The 15,519-nt window shown below is 28.8% G+C and overlaps 1 protein-coding gene across 1 annotated transcript; it reads left to right on the plus strand.

Annotated features, from left to right (window-relative positions):
- Window positions 1-933: 933 nt before the first annotated feature.
- On the plus strand, window positions 934-1,543 carry LOC137829410 (uncharacterized). Its single transcript, XM_068636212.2, has one exon. The coding sequence runs from the start codon at window positions 1,033-1,035 to the stop codon at window positions 1,399-1,401; it is 369 nt and encodes a 122-aa protein (XP_068492313.1). The 5' UTR covers window positions 934-1,032; the 3' UTR covers window positions 1,402-1,543.
- The last annotated feature ends 13,976 nt before the right edge of the window (window positions 1,544-15,519 follow it).

Below are 15,519 nucleotides of genomic sequence, written 5' to 3' on the forward strand. Positions count from 1 at the left end.
GGCCTGATTTAGTCCAACTCGCTCAGGTGAGAAGTCACTTAGCTTAAGTCTAACTAGTTTAAATATAGCATGAGGCACAATCCTAAACATTTATGGGGGAGAGTAAGAGGTGATAGAAAATCCTAGAAAACTCTCATAATTTTTTTTTACCAAATCTAGAATCTAAATAATTGGTAGTTAAAAAATTGGTAGATAATTAGATACCAATTTAAAAATTATTTATCAATAATAGAAACTAATTTAGAAACCAATAATTTTTTTTAGTCTTTAAAATGGTTTCTAATTTAGTTAATATAAAAACTAATTATTTTTAGCCTAAAAAATTGGTTTATTTTTTCTTGGAGTGGTAATATGATTTTTTTAGTTATATAATATACTATAAATTAGTAATAATTTTATTTTAGTATTATTAATGTATCTAATGTATTATATATGATAAATCCATTTTAATGTTAAACTTATCTAAAATATTTATTTTTTTCATTATATCTTTCTCAATTAATGAATAAAAGATTTTATATCCAACTATCTTGAGAGGAGATATAGTTAAATGTACTTCGAGTAGTATTTTTTTAAAGAAATCAATTTGATTCTAAATTTTTGACGGTAAAAATCAACAAGGAAGATTTTAAGTGAAACTTGTTTTGTTTAATGTAGATGTATTGAGTTATTGGAAATGACTTCAACCCTTGTTAATTGACCAGCATGTTGTCACTATTAACTGAAATGTTCATGATTGAGTGAGATAATATGGTAGTAGATAATACAAATAGTATAAAATATAAAATAAAAGTTAATAGTCTGCAGATAGTATAGAAGATGTCGAAATCATGACGAATAACACGGCGAAGCTTACGAAAGCAGCCAAAGCACGGACTAGTGACGTCACAGGCGCAACGTCATCAACATTTTTCTATATAAAACGCTCTAGAACTCAGAAACACGGCATTCCTTTCCCGACAATACAACCATACCTGCTCCTTAAACCTTTCTGTTCTTTCGTCGTCCTTGATTAAATTTTTGTTTCTCTTTATGGAAAATAAGAAGAGAGAGGCGAGGGACGATGACGATCGCGACGACGGCAACGATGAGATGAAGATGGAGAAGTTTTACTCGCTCTTGAGGAGCTTCCGCGACGCGCGTGATCGGCGACGAAGGGAATTGATGGAATTGGAGAAGAATGAGAGCAACCGGAAAAAGATGAAGGCCGCTACCACCACAACCAAGCCCAAGGCAGAAGTTGCTTTCGAATTTCAAGACTTTACCACAGATATTCATTTCAGAAAACCACCTTTGGTTTTTCCCAATCCAATTTCGTGCGACACAAGCAGAGGCATCAACAAAGGGAAGAAGATCAAAGAACAACAGGATCTCGCTCTCGATCTCAAACTCTCTCTCTAGCAACGCGCTTTCAACAACGAACGTTCTATTTTTTCTGAGTTTTTTTTTTCACTTCTTTCAAATGGCCGCTTGTATTATTATTGTTGTTATCGTTCTGTGTAAATTGCAATCATTCAATTACTGTGGTGTTATCGTTGTTCTATTTTGCATATGTCTATGATCTATAAATTGCTTTATGTATTCTCGTCATTCTTATTATTATTTAAATATCTGGAGACATTATTCGACCGTGGAAAGTGGTTTCTGACGAAAACGCTTTCTAATAAAGAAAACAGTATTTTATATAAAAAAATAAAATATATATTTACTTTTCTAATAATATTGTAAAATGAAGAGTGTATATTTTTTAATTACTAATTCCAAAAAAAAAAGCTCTTCCTGTTTGCTGGAATCTTTGGTTAGAAGAAGCGTAAATTAAAAAAAGATGAATTGAATCAAATTTGTTTGGTAAAAAGAAGTAAAGGAGACGCGGATCCGCCAACTAATTTCTCTAGTTATCTCCATCATTAGTTTGTGTTAGGGATGAGCGGATACGGGCTAATCCGCATAATTTATTTTTTTTAAATGAATAAAAAGTAAAATTTTAAATATAAATTTTGAATAAATTTTTATTTATTAATTAATTTATTTAAATTAAATTAGATAAATTGTTTCATTATATTATTCTCAATATATATGTGTAATAAGATGTTATGATTTTTATTAAAATTTAAATTTCAATCATTCTAATAAATTAATTAATAAGATATTTTATTAAATATTTTTTTTAAGATAATATGTATCGACACATAATTATTATTTTAATTTAAAAAATAATATAAAATAATATAAATATATATATATATATAATACTATATTTAAATTTTATTGTAAAAAAAAAGGACTATTTGACTAATATATTTAGTATTGCAAAAAACTATTAAATATTAAAAATAATTATCTAATTTTGTGAATATGTTATGAATTAAGTATAGTTTCTTCTTGTATCTTCATGTCTTTCTTCTTGTCCCCTATATTCAAAATATACTCAAATTATTCTTTAACATTTTTTATTGAATTTTTTTTCTTTAACTTCGGAATGTGAAATTCAAAGAGTTTCCGGGTTATACAATCTGAAAGTTAAAATTTATGTTTCGCATTGTACAATATTTCAGATTGCACAATCCATAATACAAATTTGTATTTCAGATTGAACAATCCATAATACAAATTTGTATTTTAGATTGTAAAATTTAGAATACATAATTGTTGGTTATTAATTCATATTTTATTATTATTAATTCATATTTTATTACCTTTAAACTATTTTACCGTTATATTGCATGAATGGTCAATTTAGAGGTCTGTTAGTATTCCTAGTTTATAGTTTTCAGTAATTGTAATTATTATATATATGATTGAGTGAATCAAAATGAATAAGATCAGTTTTGTAATTTTGTGTAATTACGTTCAATCAGTTGCTACAACCTTTTGTCTTCTCTTATTTCCTTCAATTAGTTCCTACAACTGGTATCAAGAGCAAGAGCTAGTCTGTTATCATGAACTCTACCCAATTATCAGTCTCTATCCTTGATGAAAAAAATTACAATCGATGGTGTGTGCAAATGAGAGTTTTGTTTGATTATCATGAGTTATGGGATGTCGTTGAAAGTGGAGTGTCTGCATTAGCTGCTAATGCAACTGAAGCGTAACGAGTAGCGTATCGTGACCAGAAGAAGAAACACAATAAGGCTTTGTATCTCATTCATCAAGGAATGAATGACGAGACGTTTAAGCAGATAGAAGGAGCAACAATTGCCAGTGAGGCTTGGACAATTTTGTCAACCAATTATAAAGGTGATGATAAGATTAAGAGGGTGCGTCTTCAAACCCTAAGACGCCAATATGAACTGCTGCAAATGGAAACCACATATACTATTGATGTCTATATAAATAAAGTTATTGCCTTGACAAATCTGATGAAGACCAATGGTGAAACACATTCGGAGCAGGCAAAGGTGGAAAAGATTTTGAGGTCTTTAACTCCCAGATTTGAACATGTTGTTGCCGCAATTGAAGAGGCCAATGACATTTCAAAAATGACAGTAAGGTTATTGTCTGGTTCTCTACGAGCGCATGAGCAGCGGATGAATGACAATAAGATTGAAAAACCAATTGAACAGGCTTTACAAGCACAAGCCTCAATTGGTAGCTCCTATCATAAACATGGTAACTATTTCAGCAAAGGTCGTGGTGGCCAGAATCATGGAGGCGCTTGGCACGGGGAACGTGGTCGCGGAGGACGAGGAGGCATTTATAATAAATCAAATGTTGAGTGTTATAATTGTCATAAACGTGGTCATTATGCAAAAGAATGCAGATCAAAAGGTGATAATCATGCTGTCAATTGTGATCAAGAAGACAGTAATCACGTACAAGATGAAGAGGATCATACAGTACTAATCGCAACCACATCAAATGAAACCCCAAACAACTAGACTTGGTATTTGGATACAGGTTGCACAAATCATATGTGTGGTCAGAAGGAGTTGTTTGCAGATTTGGATGACTCATTTCGCACAAAAGTGAAATTCGGTGATGGCAGGTTCGTTCCGATGACTGGAAAATGGCGAATTCTTATTACATTGAAGAATGGTGATCACAGGTACATCTATGATGTTTTCTATGTACCTGATATGAAAAGTAATTTGTTGAGTATGGGACAACTGGCTGAGAAGGGTTATGAGATGCACATAGTTGAAAATAAATTATCAATTTTTGATAAAAAAGGTAATTTGATTCTTAAAACTTTTTTATCAAAAAACCGCATGTTTCCAGTAGATATTCAAATGGGTGATTTCAAGTGCTTGAATACAATAGTGAATAATGAATCGTGGTTATGGCATTTACGCTTTGGGCACTTAAATTTTCAGAGTTTGGAAAATCTTTCCAAAAGAAATTTAGTGAATGGTTTACCCCATATTCATCACCCTGATCAACTGTGTGAGGCTTGCATTTTTGGAAAGAATCACAGGACACCATTTGTTAAGAAGCCTTGGCGTGCAAAATTTCCTTTGGAGCTTGTTCATACAGATGTTTGTGGCCCGATGAACATATCATCAGTTGGAGGTAATAAGTATTTTTTAACCTTTATTGATGATTTTTCAAGGAAAACCTGGATTTATGTATTGAAAAACAAGGATGAGGTATTCCACTGCTTTAAAATATTTAAAGCATTTGTTAAAAGAGAGAGTGGTAGACAAATTAAGATAGTGCATAGTGATGGAGGATGTGAGTACAAGTCTAATGAATTCAAGAGGCACTATGAAGAACTTGGGTTGCAACATAACATAACTTGCCCCTACACACCTCAACACAACGGAGTTGCTGAGAGAAAGAATAGAACAATCATGGACATGGCGAGGAGCATGCTTAAAGCGAAAGGTATGCCAAATTATTTTTGGGCTGAGGTCGTAACATGTGCGGTATATTTGATAAACAAATCACCCACTCGGAGTGTTCCTAACACAACTCTGATTGAGGCATGGAGTGGATTCAAACCCAATGTGCAGCACTTGAAGGTATTTGGGTCGATTACTCATGCACATGTTCCCAAGGCAGCAAGATCGAAGTTGGATGATAAGGCAGTGAAGACCATTTTCATTGGATATAAGCATGGAGGATACAAACTGTACAATCCAATGACAAAGAAGGTGATTATCAGTCGTGATGTTACATTTGCTGAAGATGAGGAATGGCAATGGAATGCAGCAACTTAAATGGATTCGAAAAAACGATATATTTACAGTTCAACCTGAAGCTGCAGTTCAGCCTGAAGTTGTAATTGAGCGACCAAGAAGGCAGCAGCGACAACCTGTACATCTTCAAGATTGCGAAGTAAATCTTGATGATGAAGTTGATGACAATGGAGATTTGGTTCACTTTGCTTTTCTTGCAAAATCAAAACCTGTGAGACTTGTCGATGCCATTCAATACCCCAAATGGCAAAAGGCTATGAATGAAAAATTGATGGCGATTGAGAAAAACAATATCATGACTCAAATTGGAAAAGTTGTTCCAAATCAAAATTAAGGGAGGATGTTGGTTATTAATTTAGATTTTATTTTTATTAATTCATATTTTATTACCTTTAAACTATTTTACCGTTAAATTGCATTAATGGTCAATTTACATACATATGATAATCCAGTAATTGTAATTATTATATATATGATTGAGTGAATCAAAATGAATAAGATCAGTTTTGTAATTTTGTGTAATTACGTTCAATCAGTTGCTACAACCTTTTATCTTCTCTTATTTCCTTCAATTAGTTCCTACAATAATTTTAAAATTTTTAAAAAAATAAGGATGCAAGAAGAAATTATAAAGGTACAAGAAGATATTTTTAAATTTTTACAATATGTGAGTAAGAGGATCAGCTCGCCTTCCCCTGTCCCACACTTGACATGTCCAAGTTGCGAGTTATGCGTAAGCTGAGTCAAGATATTGAAATAGACTGCTCACTATTATACTAACCTAAAAACTATACCATTTTAAAAGTATTATAAATATTACATATCATCCTTCCATCCCGATGTCAATTATATAACATATTTATATTTAAATCAAAACAAAAAATATTATTATAAACATATATAACACAATATATATTATTTATGTACATCTTTCCACGTTTGTTACTGAATTACTATCTAGTCACCTATCAAAACAAGATCATAATTAAAAGAAAAGGAAAACATAACTATTTGATTAAAATATTGGTTTGTTCGGAAATATCCGTATTTATGCCAAACACCCACTCGATATTTGGCGCAGTTGCTGACATAGCTGTGGGATTATTGATTTCAACTACGAGCTTTGAAATCGATTTTTAATAACATTTATAGTTCGGTCATGATTAAAGTTCTTCCACCCATATCATAATTAGTCTCAAAGATAATACAAAATAAATATAATTACTTTATACTTTATATGTCTATCTTTTTTAATATTGTTTATTTATAATTAAATTAAGTAATATTGGTTGAATATTAATTTATTAAACCGAAGATGCTAGATAAATTGAATTTTATGATATTGATAATTAATAACTCGTCAAATCATCAAACCCTAATCATTATTTTTTTTAGAAATAATCAATATATTTGTTAAAAAATATGAATAATCATAGATATCTCTTAACTATTTTTTTTATATATATAACTCGAATCAATAACTTAATTTAAAAGAATATATATAGTTATTTATGAATTTTTATAAAATGTAATTTTTTTTTATAACCATTGAATTTTAATTATACATTACTTTAACAATATATGTCAAAAAAAAATAAAAAAATAACAAGATAATAATCAATTTTTTCATATTTATAATATTTTAAAAATTATATATTACGTTATAAACGGGATATAAACACAAGTTTAAATTAATACATTTTTTTACATAGAATTTTTTTTGAATCAATGGGTGATTTTGAGAATAGTTTTTCAATTAAAAATGAGTAAATGGTGTAATAGTCAGTGTAAATTATATATATGTCGTTTGATCCATTATATAATTAGAACATTCCTCTTTGAAATAATTGTCAAATTAAGTTATAATTGAAATTATGTAAAATTATTATAAAGTCTTCTAGTATTGTAAACGAAAAAAATAATTAAAAAAAAATCTCACGATGATCAATATAAAACTTAGATAAGTATTTATTATTTTTAAAACTAATAAATATTTTTACACAATAACATAATTACTTTCAAAAACACTCAAAATATTGGATCTAGTAATGATAAAAATTAAAATGTGTTATGAAGTTATTTTTTTAATGGAAAAGAATAAACAATTAAAAAATAACATAAACTATTTATCGTTAACTTTCAATATACTTTACGAATTTGATTTTTTTGTTACAAATTTTAATTACTTATAATGAATATTTATTAATACAATAGTAAAAAGACAATAGTATTAGTGTTTTACGGCGAAAATCCTTCACATATATAATGATTGATGTGTGTATTTTAAATATAACATTTTTAACTTTTAATTTAATCCGTTGGATACATTCAATGGTACAAATTAATGCTGGAGAGTGCTGGAGACATTAGTTGCAAGGAAAGGATTCGTATCAAAAAATAAAGAGAGAAAAATAAAATAAAGGTGGTGTTATTAATATATTTTTACTTTATTTATTATTTTTTTTTTAATTTTGCTATCTTGTTTATTATTGTTTTAGACAAGTCAATAAGCGATCTTAAATCTAAAACATTCAAGTTATTCAATAATAAGTGTGTTTTTAACCTAATATATTCTCTGCCTATCCGTAAGATTTCAACTAGAATCAGTCTTAATCTCTAAGCCTGTCATTACGATTCTTTCTTTACTGAGTAGTTAATGCTAATTAATTCAGATCCATTGTCTTATGCTATTTTTTTTTTCATATTATACACGTAGATCGGTATCCTATCCTTAATGACCAAGGATCGGATCCTAGCCTTATGTGTAGGTAAATGAGGCTACTGTAGAAGATCCAATTACCACCGTCGACATACAACCGTATTTGGTCACCTGGTTAGGCCAAACCCATTCACAACATTCTTGTCCAAGTCATAGCGAGGATCTTCGACATGTATGTCGTAATAAAAGGTCGTTTGTTGAACACCTTAGCAAAAACACTCTTCACTTATATGCAACATGAAGGATTGACATTTCTCCACCTCAGGGGCAATGCCTTCTTCTTTTCAACTTCAGCTTTTTCCCTCACGAGCTCCACCTTTTCGACCTCAATCCTCGCAACTTCAGCCTTTAGGGCCTCTTGAGTCCTCTCGTTCACGACTTGGTCTTGGCGCATTTTCTCCCTACATGCCTTCGCCGCCTCCAAGACTGCCTTCAAGGAACTAGTCAACTCTGCTACTTCTGTTTTTAACTTGGGCACCACCACAATTTTTGTCCTTTCCAGCTCCTCACCCAGGGCCTTGCCGACCACCATCGTGCGACTCTATAATTCCACCCACTCAGTGATCAGGTTGATAATGGACACGACCGCCAACAGACTTTCATCCTTGGGCAACAGGTCGATCTGTACACCCTGCGCCACTTGCAAACGTGGATTTAACATGGAGGGTTGCCGGGAGGATGATCTTGCCTCTCCACCCAAAGCAATTGTTTTGGTCAACCGACCCCTCTTACGATTATCTGGAGGAGCAGCAGGGGCGCTACATGGAACCACGTCAACCGAACAACCAGATTTTCCTTCCCAATAACCTCAAAGCTACCTACCTTCTTGTTCGTTGCCTGACATCTCAGGTTGGTCATAAAACCTCCCAAAGATGGATCCATCCAATTGATGATAGTTGCAAGACACAAACGAAATTAAACAACATCAACATAACACAGACAACCTCAAGCATAAGAAATCTACATACCATTAAAATTCGCACACATCTTGGACGACCCGTACAATGCTATCAGTTTTCGAGGTAGGTACCAGACGAGCCTTTCTCGGTCTCGGTCACTGAACGCCCGAGTCTAACAACATAAAAAAATAAGAATAAAAGTCCAACAACATCATGATGGCGTTGAATGAGTCAGCCCACGTTCTAGAATATACAGTAAATATCTCTAACGTAACAAATAAATTGAAAGTACACCTCATATATGAAGGAACTGTCATGCACGTCAATTAACAATTGATCAAACCATAAGGAACAAAAACCATAAATCAAACACTATAAATAGAGTCTTATGTGGAGAAGTAAGGTACGTTTTTAACATTCTATAAAAGTATACCCTCTGAATGACCGAGCATCAGTATCAAAGGAAGGAGACTTAAAAATATTTGAAGATCACTAAAATATTGTGCATTTAATCACAGGCACTATCCAGAATCCTCAACCAATTACAATAATATTCCTTAACCGAAAACAATTGGTCGTCTTTGGGAGTGTGGCCTCGTTTCACATTAAAGTTGATTAGCCAGCAAAATGGAACATTTGACAAAAAGGGTGGGGGATATGAGTGGGTTCATAAGTCGGAAATTGGACACGAGCCGAAGAAGGTTTTTCTGATGAATTTTTCGGAAATCTTGCTTTTTAACATATTTTGGTTGGTAATTTTTAAAATTATAAAATAATTAATAGTTAAAATTTGTCAATTATCAATTTAAATATTATTTTATAATTTTTTATTAATAATATAAATTATTTTAAATATTAATAAATTTTAAATTTATAAAATAATATTAATTGAATTAATATAATAATTAATATTTTTTAAAATTCTTTTTTATTTAATAATTTTTTATAATCCAATTATTAGATATTTTGGTGTTTTCTATATACGAGTGTTTTTATTGCATTTTTTTCAACAACTTTAGTAAGAGTGAGGTCCATGAAATTTTTTTCAAAAGATTTAAAATTTTGGTGTTTAAGTTAAATTGTGAAATTGGGTTAAAAGAATTGGGGCTTAATCCATTGTTTACACCGCATAGATTTTGGAAAAAAAATTTCTCGAAATGTCAAGTAAGTGCTCGTGTTGGTTGTGGTTGATATGAGATGGGAGAAAGTTGGTTAAATCAAGTTTTTAGAAGTCATGAGAGAATAATGTCAAGTAACTAAAATTTACTCAAATTAGAAAGTGTTAGTCTATGGTAATAGGAATATGTGGTGACCTTAGTAGGATATGTGTTGACCCACATTACATTTCCTATACGAACCCAATTTTTTTAATATAATTTCACAATTTAAACCAGCACCAAAATTTTAAATCTTTTTAAAATATTTTCATAAACCCACAATAAAAATAAAATATTATTATTTTTTTCAAGTGCGCGATTAACAATCCCATTTTACCGTTGTTCAACCATATTTTTGTTATCTATACCTATATATAAAGGGGATTCCCCTCTTAACTGCTTTTCATTTTTTTTCCCATTTTATTTTTATATTAATATTTAATTTTATTATTGTATTATGGCCATTGTGTCATTTCTTATTTTTTCTACCATATTTGGTATACGTAGTGGAAACGGTTTTGAATTGAAAGAAAGGTGGAAGAGTGGTTTTGAATTGAAAGAGATGTGGAGGAACAATTATGAATTGAAAGAGTGGTTTGGTTTATTTTCAAAATCAGTTACATTTTATTAATATTTTATATATTAATATTTATTTTATTTATATTTTATTCTTATTTTTATTATTTTGTAACTTTTTTTTTATATATAATTTTTTTAAAAGAACAGTTAAATATAAAGAGAATTCTCCTAAATAATCGTTTTTGTTATTGTGTAGACAGTTTTGAATTTAATTTTCTATTTTTTTTTTTGAATCAGCAGAACCGTTTTCATTTTAATTATGAAATAATTTGAATCAGCAAAACCGTTAATTTATTTACGAAATAATTTGAATAAAATATATTATTATTTTTTCACTTTTTAGTGAATAGTTACTCATAATTCCATATTTGTTATCATTGATTCATACTATGTTTTTATTTTTTTATAACAATTAACTATAAATTTATACCGACAATATAAGTAGGTAAATAATGATATCATTTATTTAATTTTAATATTAAAAATAATTATATATAAATTATAAAAATAAAAAAAACGGATACACAGTTGTACTAGTAAGTAACAATGTTTCTGACTTTATTTTTTTTCTTACCCTTAAATCTAGAGAAAATGTAAAGAATTATAATTGAAAGATAAAATAAGTGTTTTTCGTATAATGGACCATTTGTTAGGCCGGGAATCGAGAATATTGCCTTTTAATAAGATTATATTCTTTGATAATTTATTTAATAACTTATATATATATTTATTCTGTTATGAGGACACTATTTTTTTTATCATCTTAGTTAGACAATTTTATCTTTTAATAAATAAAATAATTTACTTATTTATTTAATATAATAAATTATTAAATATTTTTTATTTTTAAATAATTAATTAACTTCTTTTAAAAAATGAAAATTATATAATTTTTATAAAATTATATTTAATATAATAAAAATTTGAATATTCATATACTTTAACGTATATGTTTTCGTTAAGAGTAATAAATTAAAGAATGTTGGATATTGACAAAGTCATTATTTCAGAAAAAACGTTTTAAATTATTTATTTTACTAGGGAACATCAGTGCTTCGTATTTATATTTCAAACAATTAAAGAGATTTCTTATATATAATTATAAAATTTTCTTTTATATTATGAGAAAATAGTAAGTTTTTTAGAAAAATAAACTTCTAATTTCACTATTTACAAGAAATTATTTTAAAAAAATTAAAGTAAAAACCAATTACATTTCATTATTATTACTTTTATTAGTTTGTGGTCGTTTGAGGTGATGAATCTGAATTGTTGAAACATTTGTTTTGATGAATTGTCAAACTTTATCACAAGTGTCAAAGTCCACGTGTAGAAGATTAGCTGACCTTAAAAATCAATAAAAGTATAATAATATATGAGTAATAATTTAGAATTGAGTTTATAAGAAATAATCCCCTTAATTATATTTATACTTGATAAAATCATTACATATATTGATAACTATTTCAATTACAAGTAGTGGTGTCAAATTACGCAATCATATAGTCATAATGTATGTTAGCAACCATTTTAATTACAAATAGTAATATCGAACTTAATGATAATTATAACAATTTTAAAATAATACATACTTAACTATAAGTAGTTAATATCCATATATTAAAAAAGACATGTTATTATAATTATCTTTAAAGAAAGTAATAAATAATATATGAAGCGTGTTTTTATCTAGGAACACTTATTTTTGTACAATTATTTTGGAACAATATTGACGGCACATGTTTAACGGGGAAGAATATTTTTGTCCAAGAAGATAGGATTCCCACTACTTTTTTTTGTAAGAAAGAGGAAGTTATGGAATCAATACTTTTTTTTAAGAAAAGTTGATGATTGATTGAAGTTCACAACAAAAATTCATCCCTCACACTCTCTCAAAGGAGGACATTGATGGTTGGAAAACAAAAATTGTTTTGCTTTTTCCATTCCACCACTCATAAAGTTACAACCTAGTTGACTATGAAATATACTCTATTGATATAATCGGAAAACACACAAGTTGATCAGAATTCTAATTCATTTGAACGTTCACTCACGATAAGAAATGTAATATGATAACACATGGCCGATTGATTCATAACGACGAATCATAGGTTGACCAAAGCAGCAGGATTAACCCATAATTAAAGGATACTTACCGCAACCCCAAACACAAACCAACCTCATAATCCGATCCACTAATGAAGACCCATTAAGGTAATATAAATAGCGCACATTCTAAAAATCATGTATGTCAGTATCAACAGTACTCTGACAACCGAGTGTCGACACCCTTGCTGACTTAACCGTCGGAGTGTCTTCTGCAGGTACCATCCGAGTCTGTGTTATAGGACGATCGAGAGGAGAAAGAAAGAACTTAAGGAGTTGGAAGCTAAGCGTGGAAACGATTGACTCAAAGGAGTAGCTGACATCCGTTATTTAGACCCAACAATCGTTACAGAACACATACCAATCATCATATTATGTACACAAAACTAATGATGGAATTATTTAATGGAATTTTAAAATGTTAGTGACGTTTACTTTTCTAAAGTGCTACTCGTGTCAAGACCTGGAAAATTGTCTCATTTTGCGATTCACACACAAACTAGATTAATCAATAAGTGTGCATTATATTCATCTCTGAATTTTGGAATATCAGTTTGCTTGGGCTAAAATTTACAAAAGTTTTCATTTTAAACATTAAACGATAAGCATTCAAGTCTCGGACGTTATTAAATAATGATTAATATAGTTTTTTAAATTTTAAAAAATAATTAGATAATAATTTAAACAAGTAATATAACATTGTATAATTTTATGAATTAGTTTAATAAATTCATATATTAGTTTAGAGTAGCCTTTATAAATAGACTTAAGTTCAAATATAACGGCTGTTGCAAGGTTGGTGTCAAATTGGCAATTCAGAGCATGCTAGGATAATTTAAATTATTGATTCCAATTGTTTATGGAATTATGTTTATGTCAAGTTGATTTCATTTATTTGGATATTTGTATATGTTTTAGTTTATAAAGAAATTAAAAAAAATCTTATCAATTAAATAATTTTTATTTTATTTTTATTTTGATTGGTCGGTATATTTTTTTTCTTCTACTCTTTGAACTCGGTAGGTACAATATTCTTTTTCTCAACTCCTGGTCTTTATTTTCGATCAAGTTTTTTTCTCTTTGTTCGTGCTTTTAGTCGAGAATACTTATAAAAGATATTTCAACACTCAAGTATTAGATATTCATGTAATAAATGTGTAATAACAACATACCTTTTTATTGGATGTTGTGTCGATTTATATGTTTGTGATGAATCTTTTTATTGTTGGATCGAGATTAACACGTGAATCGTGATTAAGAATGTATTACTTAATTTTTCATACGGATTAATTTTGTTAATCATCTTCTAACCTTAATGCATTTTGAACCTGTCGATTGCTCAAAATCAAGTACCGAAGTTTAGACTCGTCCAATCCTTACCTGTACAATATATTTTTTTTTAACAATTGCTTTTCTCAATCATGTTATTTTGAAAACATTCTCAAATAAATTTTCTGAACAAGTTTTTTCTCTTTCAGCTTAGTAATTTTTGCCAGTTTAATATGCAAAGAAGCTTAATAGATTTATAACCCTCAACTTTGCCACAATTATTTTTTACTCTAATAAATAAATAAAAAGTCTTTTAATAAATATAGTTGTACATTCTTTTTAGCTTTTTTTAAAACGCATAGTGAAAATTAATCCTAATTAAGAAAAATAGTATTGATTTTAAAAATAAAAGATATTTTTAACAACTGATACATGTACTAATGAATTCATTATAAATTAAGACATGTATAACTGATCATGTTAGTTTTTATCTTTTACTTCTAATTATAAATTCTTATTAAATTTTAATGTTGAAGAGAAAATAGGTTGTTGCCAGTGAAATTCGTCAGAAAAGTGAGAGAGTGCAGTCCTATTTTTTTTGTTGAGTTCAGTTATGTTCGCACAGGGAGTTTTAATGAAATTAATTTTATAAATGAGAGAGTGTACATATCATTTTCTCAATTACTTAGTTTATACATCTTTTATTAATCTTTTTTGTAGGTTTTTTAGGAACTGAAAAAACAATGATAACAAATTGAGACACTAAAGAAAATATGTGTGTCAAATTGAGGGATTAAAAACATATATAAATCGTATGTAAAAATGTTTTTTATTGCATCTAAATAAAATTAATTATGTTAAATTTCTTTTCAATAATTTATGTAAATAAAAACTAATTTTTATTATAATTAATTTTATTATTATTATACGAAACACTATCATATGATAATTAGAACAAAATCGAGTTTACAGTTAAAAAATGAGAATCAATATGAAACATTTTCGCATATATATTAATACTGTTGACACTAATAGATATTTTACTATTTTATATACCATTGTTGTTGGGTAATTGCTTCTTCCATCCAATGTTTTTAGTCTACAGGCAATCAACTTTTGAAAATTTAAAATTATCTTTTATTCTGAAATTAAAAAATATATTTTAAAAAGAAAATTTAAAATAGTTTTTTTGTCTTCTAAAAAGTAAATTTGAGAAAATAAAATCCAGAAGTATATTATAAAAAATGGATTATGAAATTCAGAAAAATCTAAATCCATAAATGTATTTTAGAATATCAAATCTAGAATACATTTTAACATACACTTCTCACTTCTATTTAAAAATTACAGAAGACATTTTGATTATTTCATGTCAATCAATGATAGAGTGCAGTTTTAAATTTGTTGAGTACAGAAAGCAATTGCCTTGTTGTGGGTTTTGATAATGTAGGAACTAGAAATGTTCATTTTACATGAGACACCCCAGTTGACTTCTTAGATAGCCGAAAAGAGGTAGAAGATGAGCCCAAAAAGAAAAATTATACACTATTTGTTACAGAATACAGTGGGGATTTCTTCATGCGCCCTTATGTTTTTTTGCTGCACCCCTAATTTTTAAAATTCCAAAACTAACCTTGACTAGGCACCTGCAT

This window comes from Phaseolus vulgaris, chromosome 7, assembly GCF_051622355.1.
Source record: "Phaseolus vulgaris cultivar YP4 chromosome 7, ASM5162235v1, whole genome shotgun sequence".
NCBI lineage: Eukaryota > Viridiplantae > Streptophyta > Magnoliopsida > Fabales > Fabaceae > Phaseolus > Phaseolus vulgaris.

Bases quoted from the DNA above. Each gene is read 5' to 3' on its own strand.
- LOC137829410 (XM_068636212.2), top strand. From the start codon at position 1,033: ATGGAAAATAAGAAGAGAGAGGCGAGGGACGATGACGATCGCGACGAC.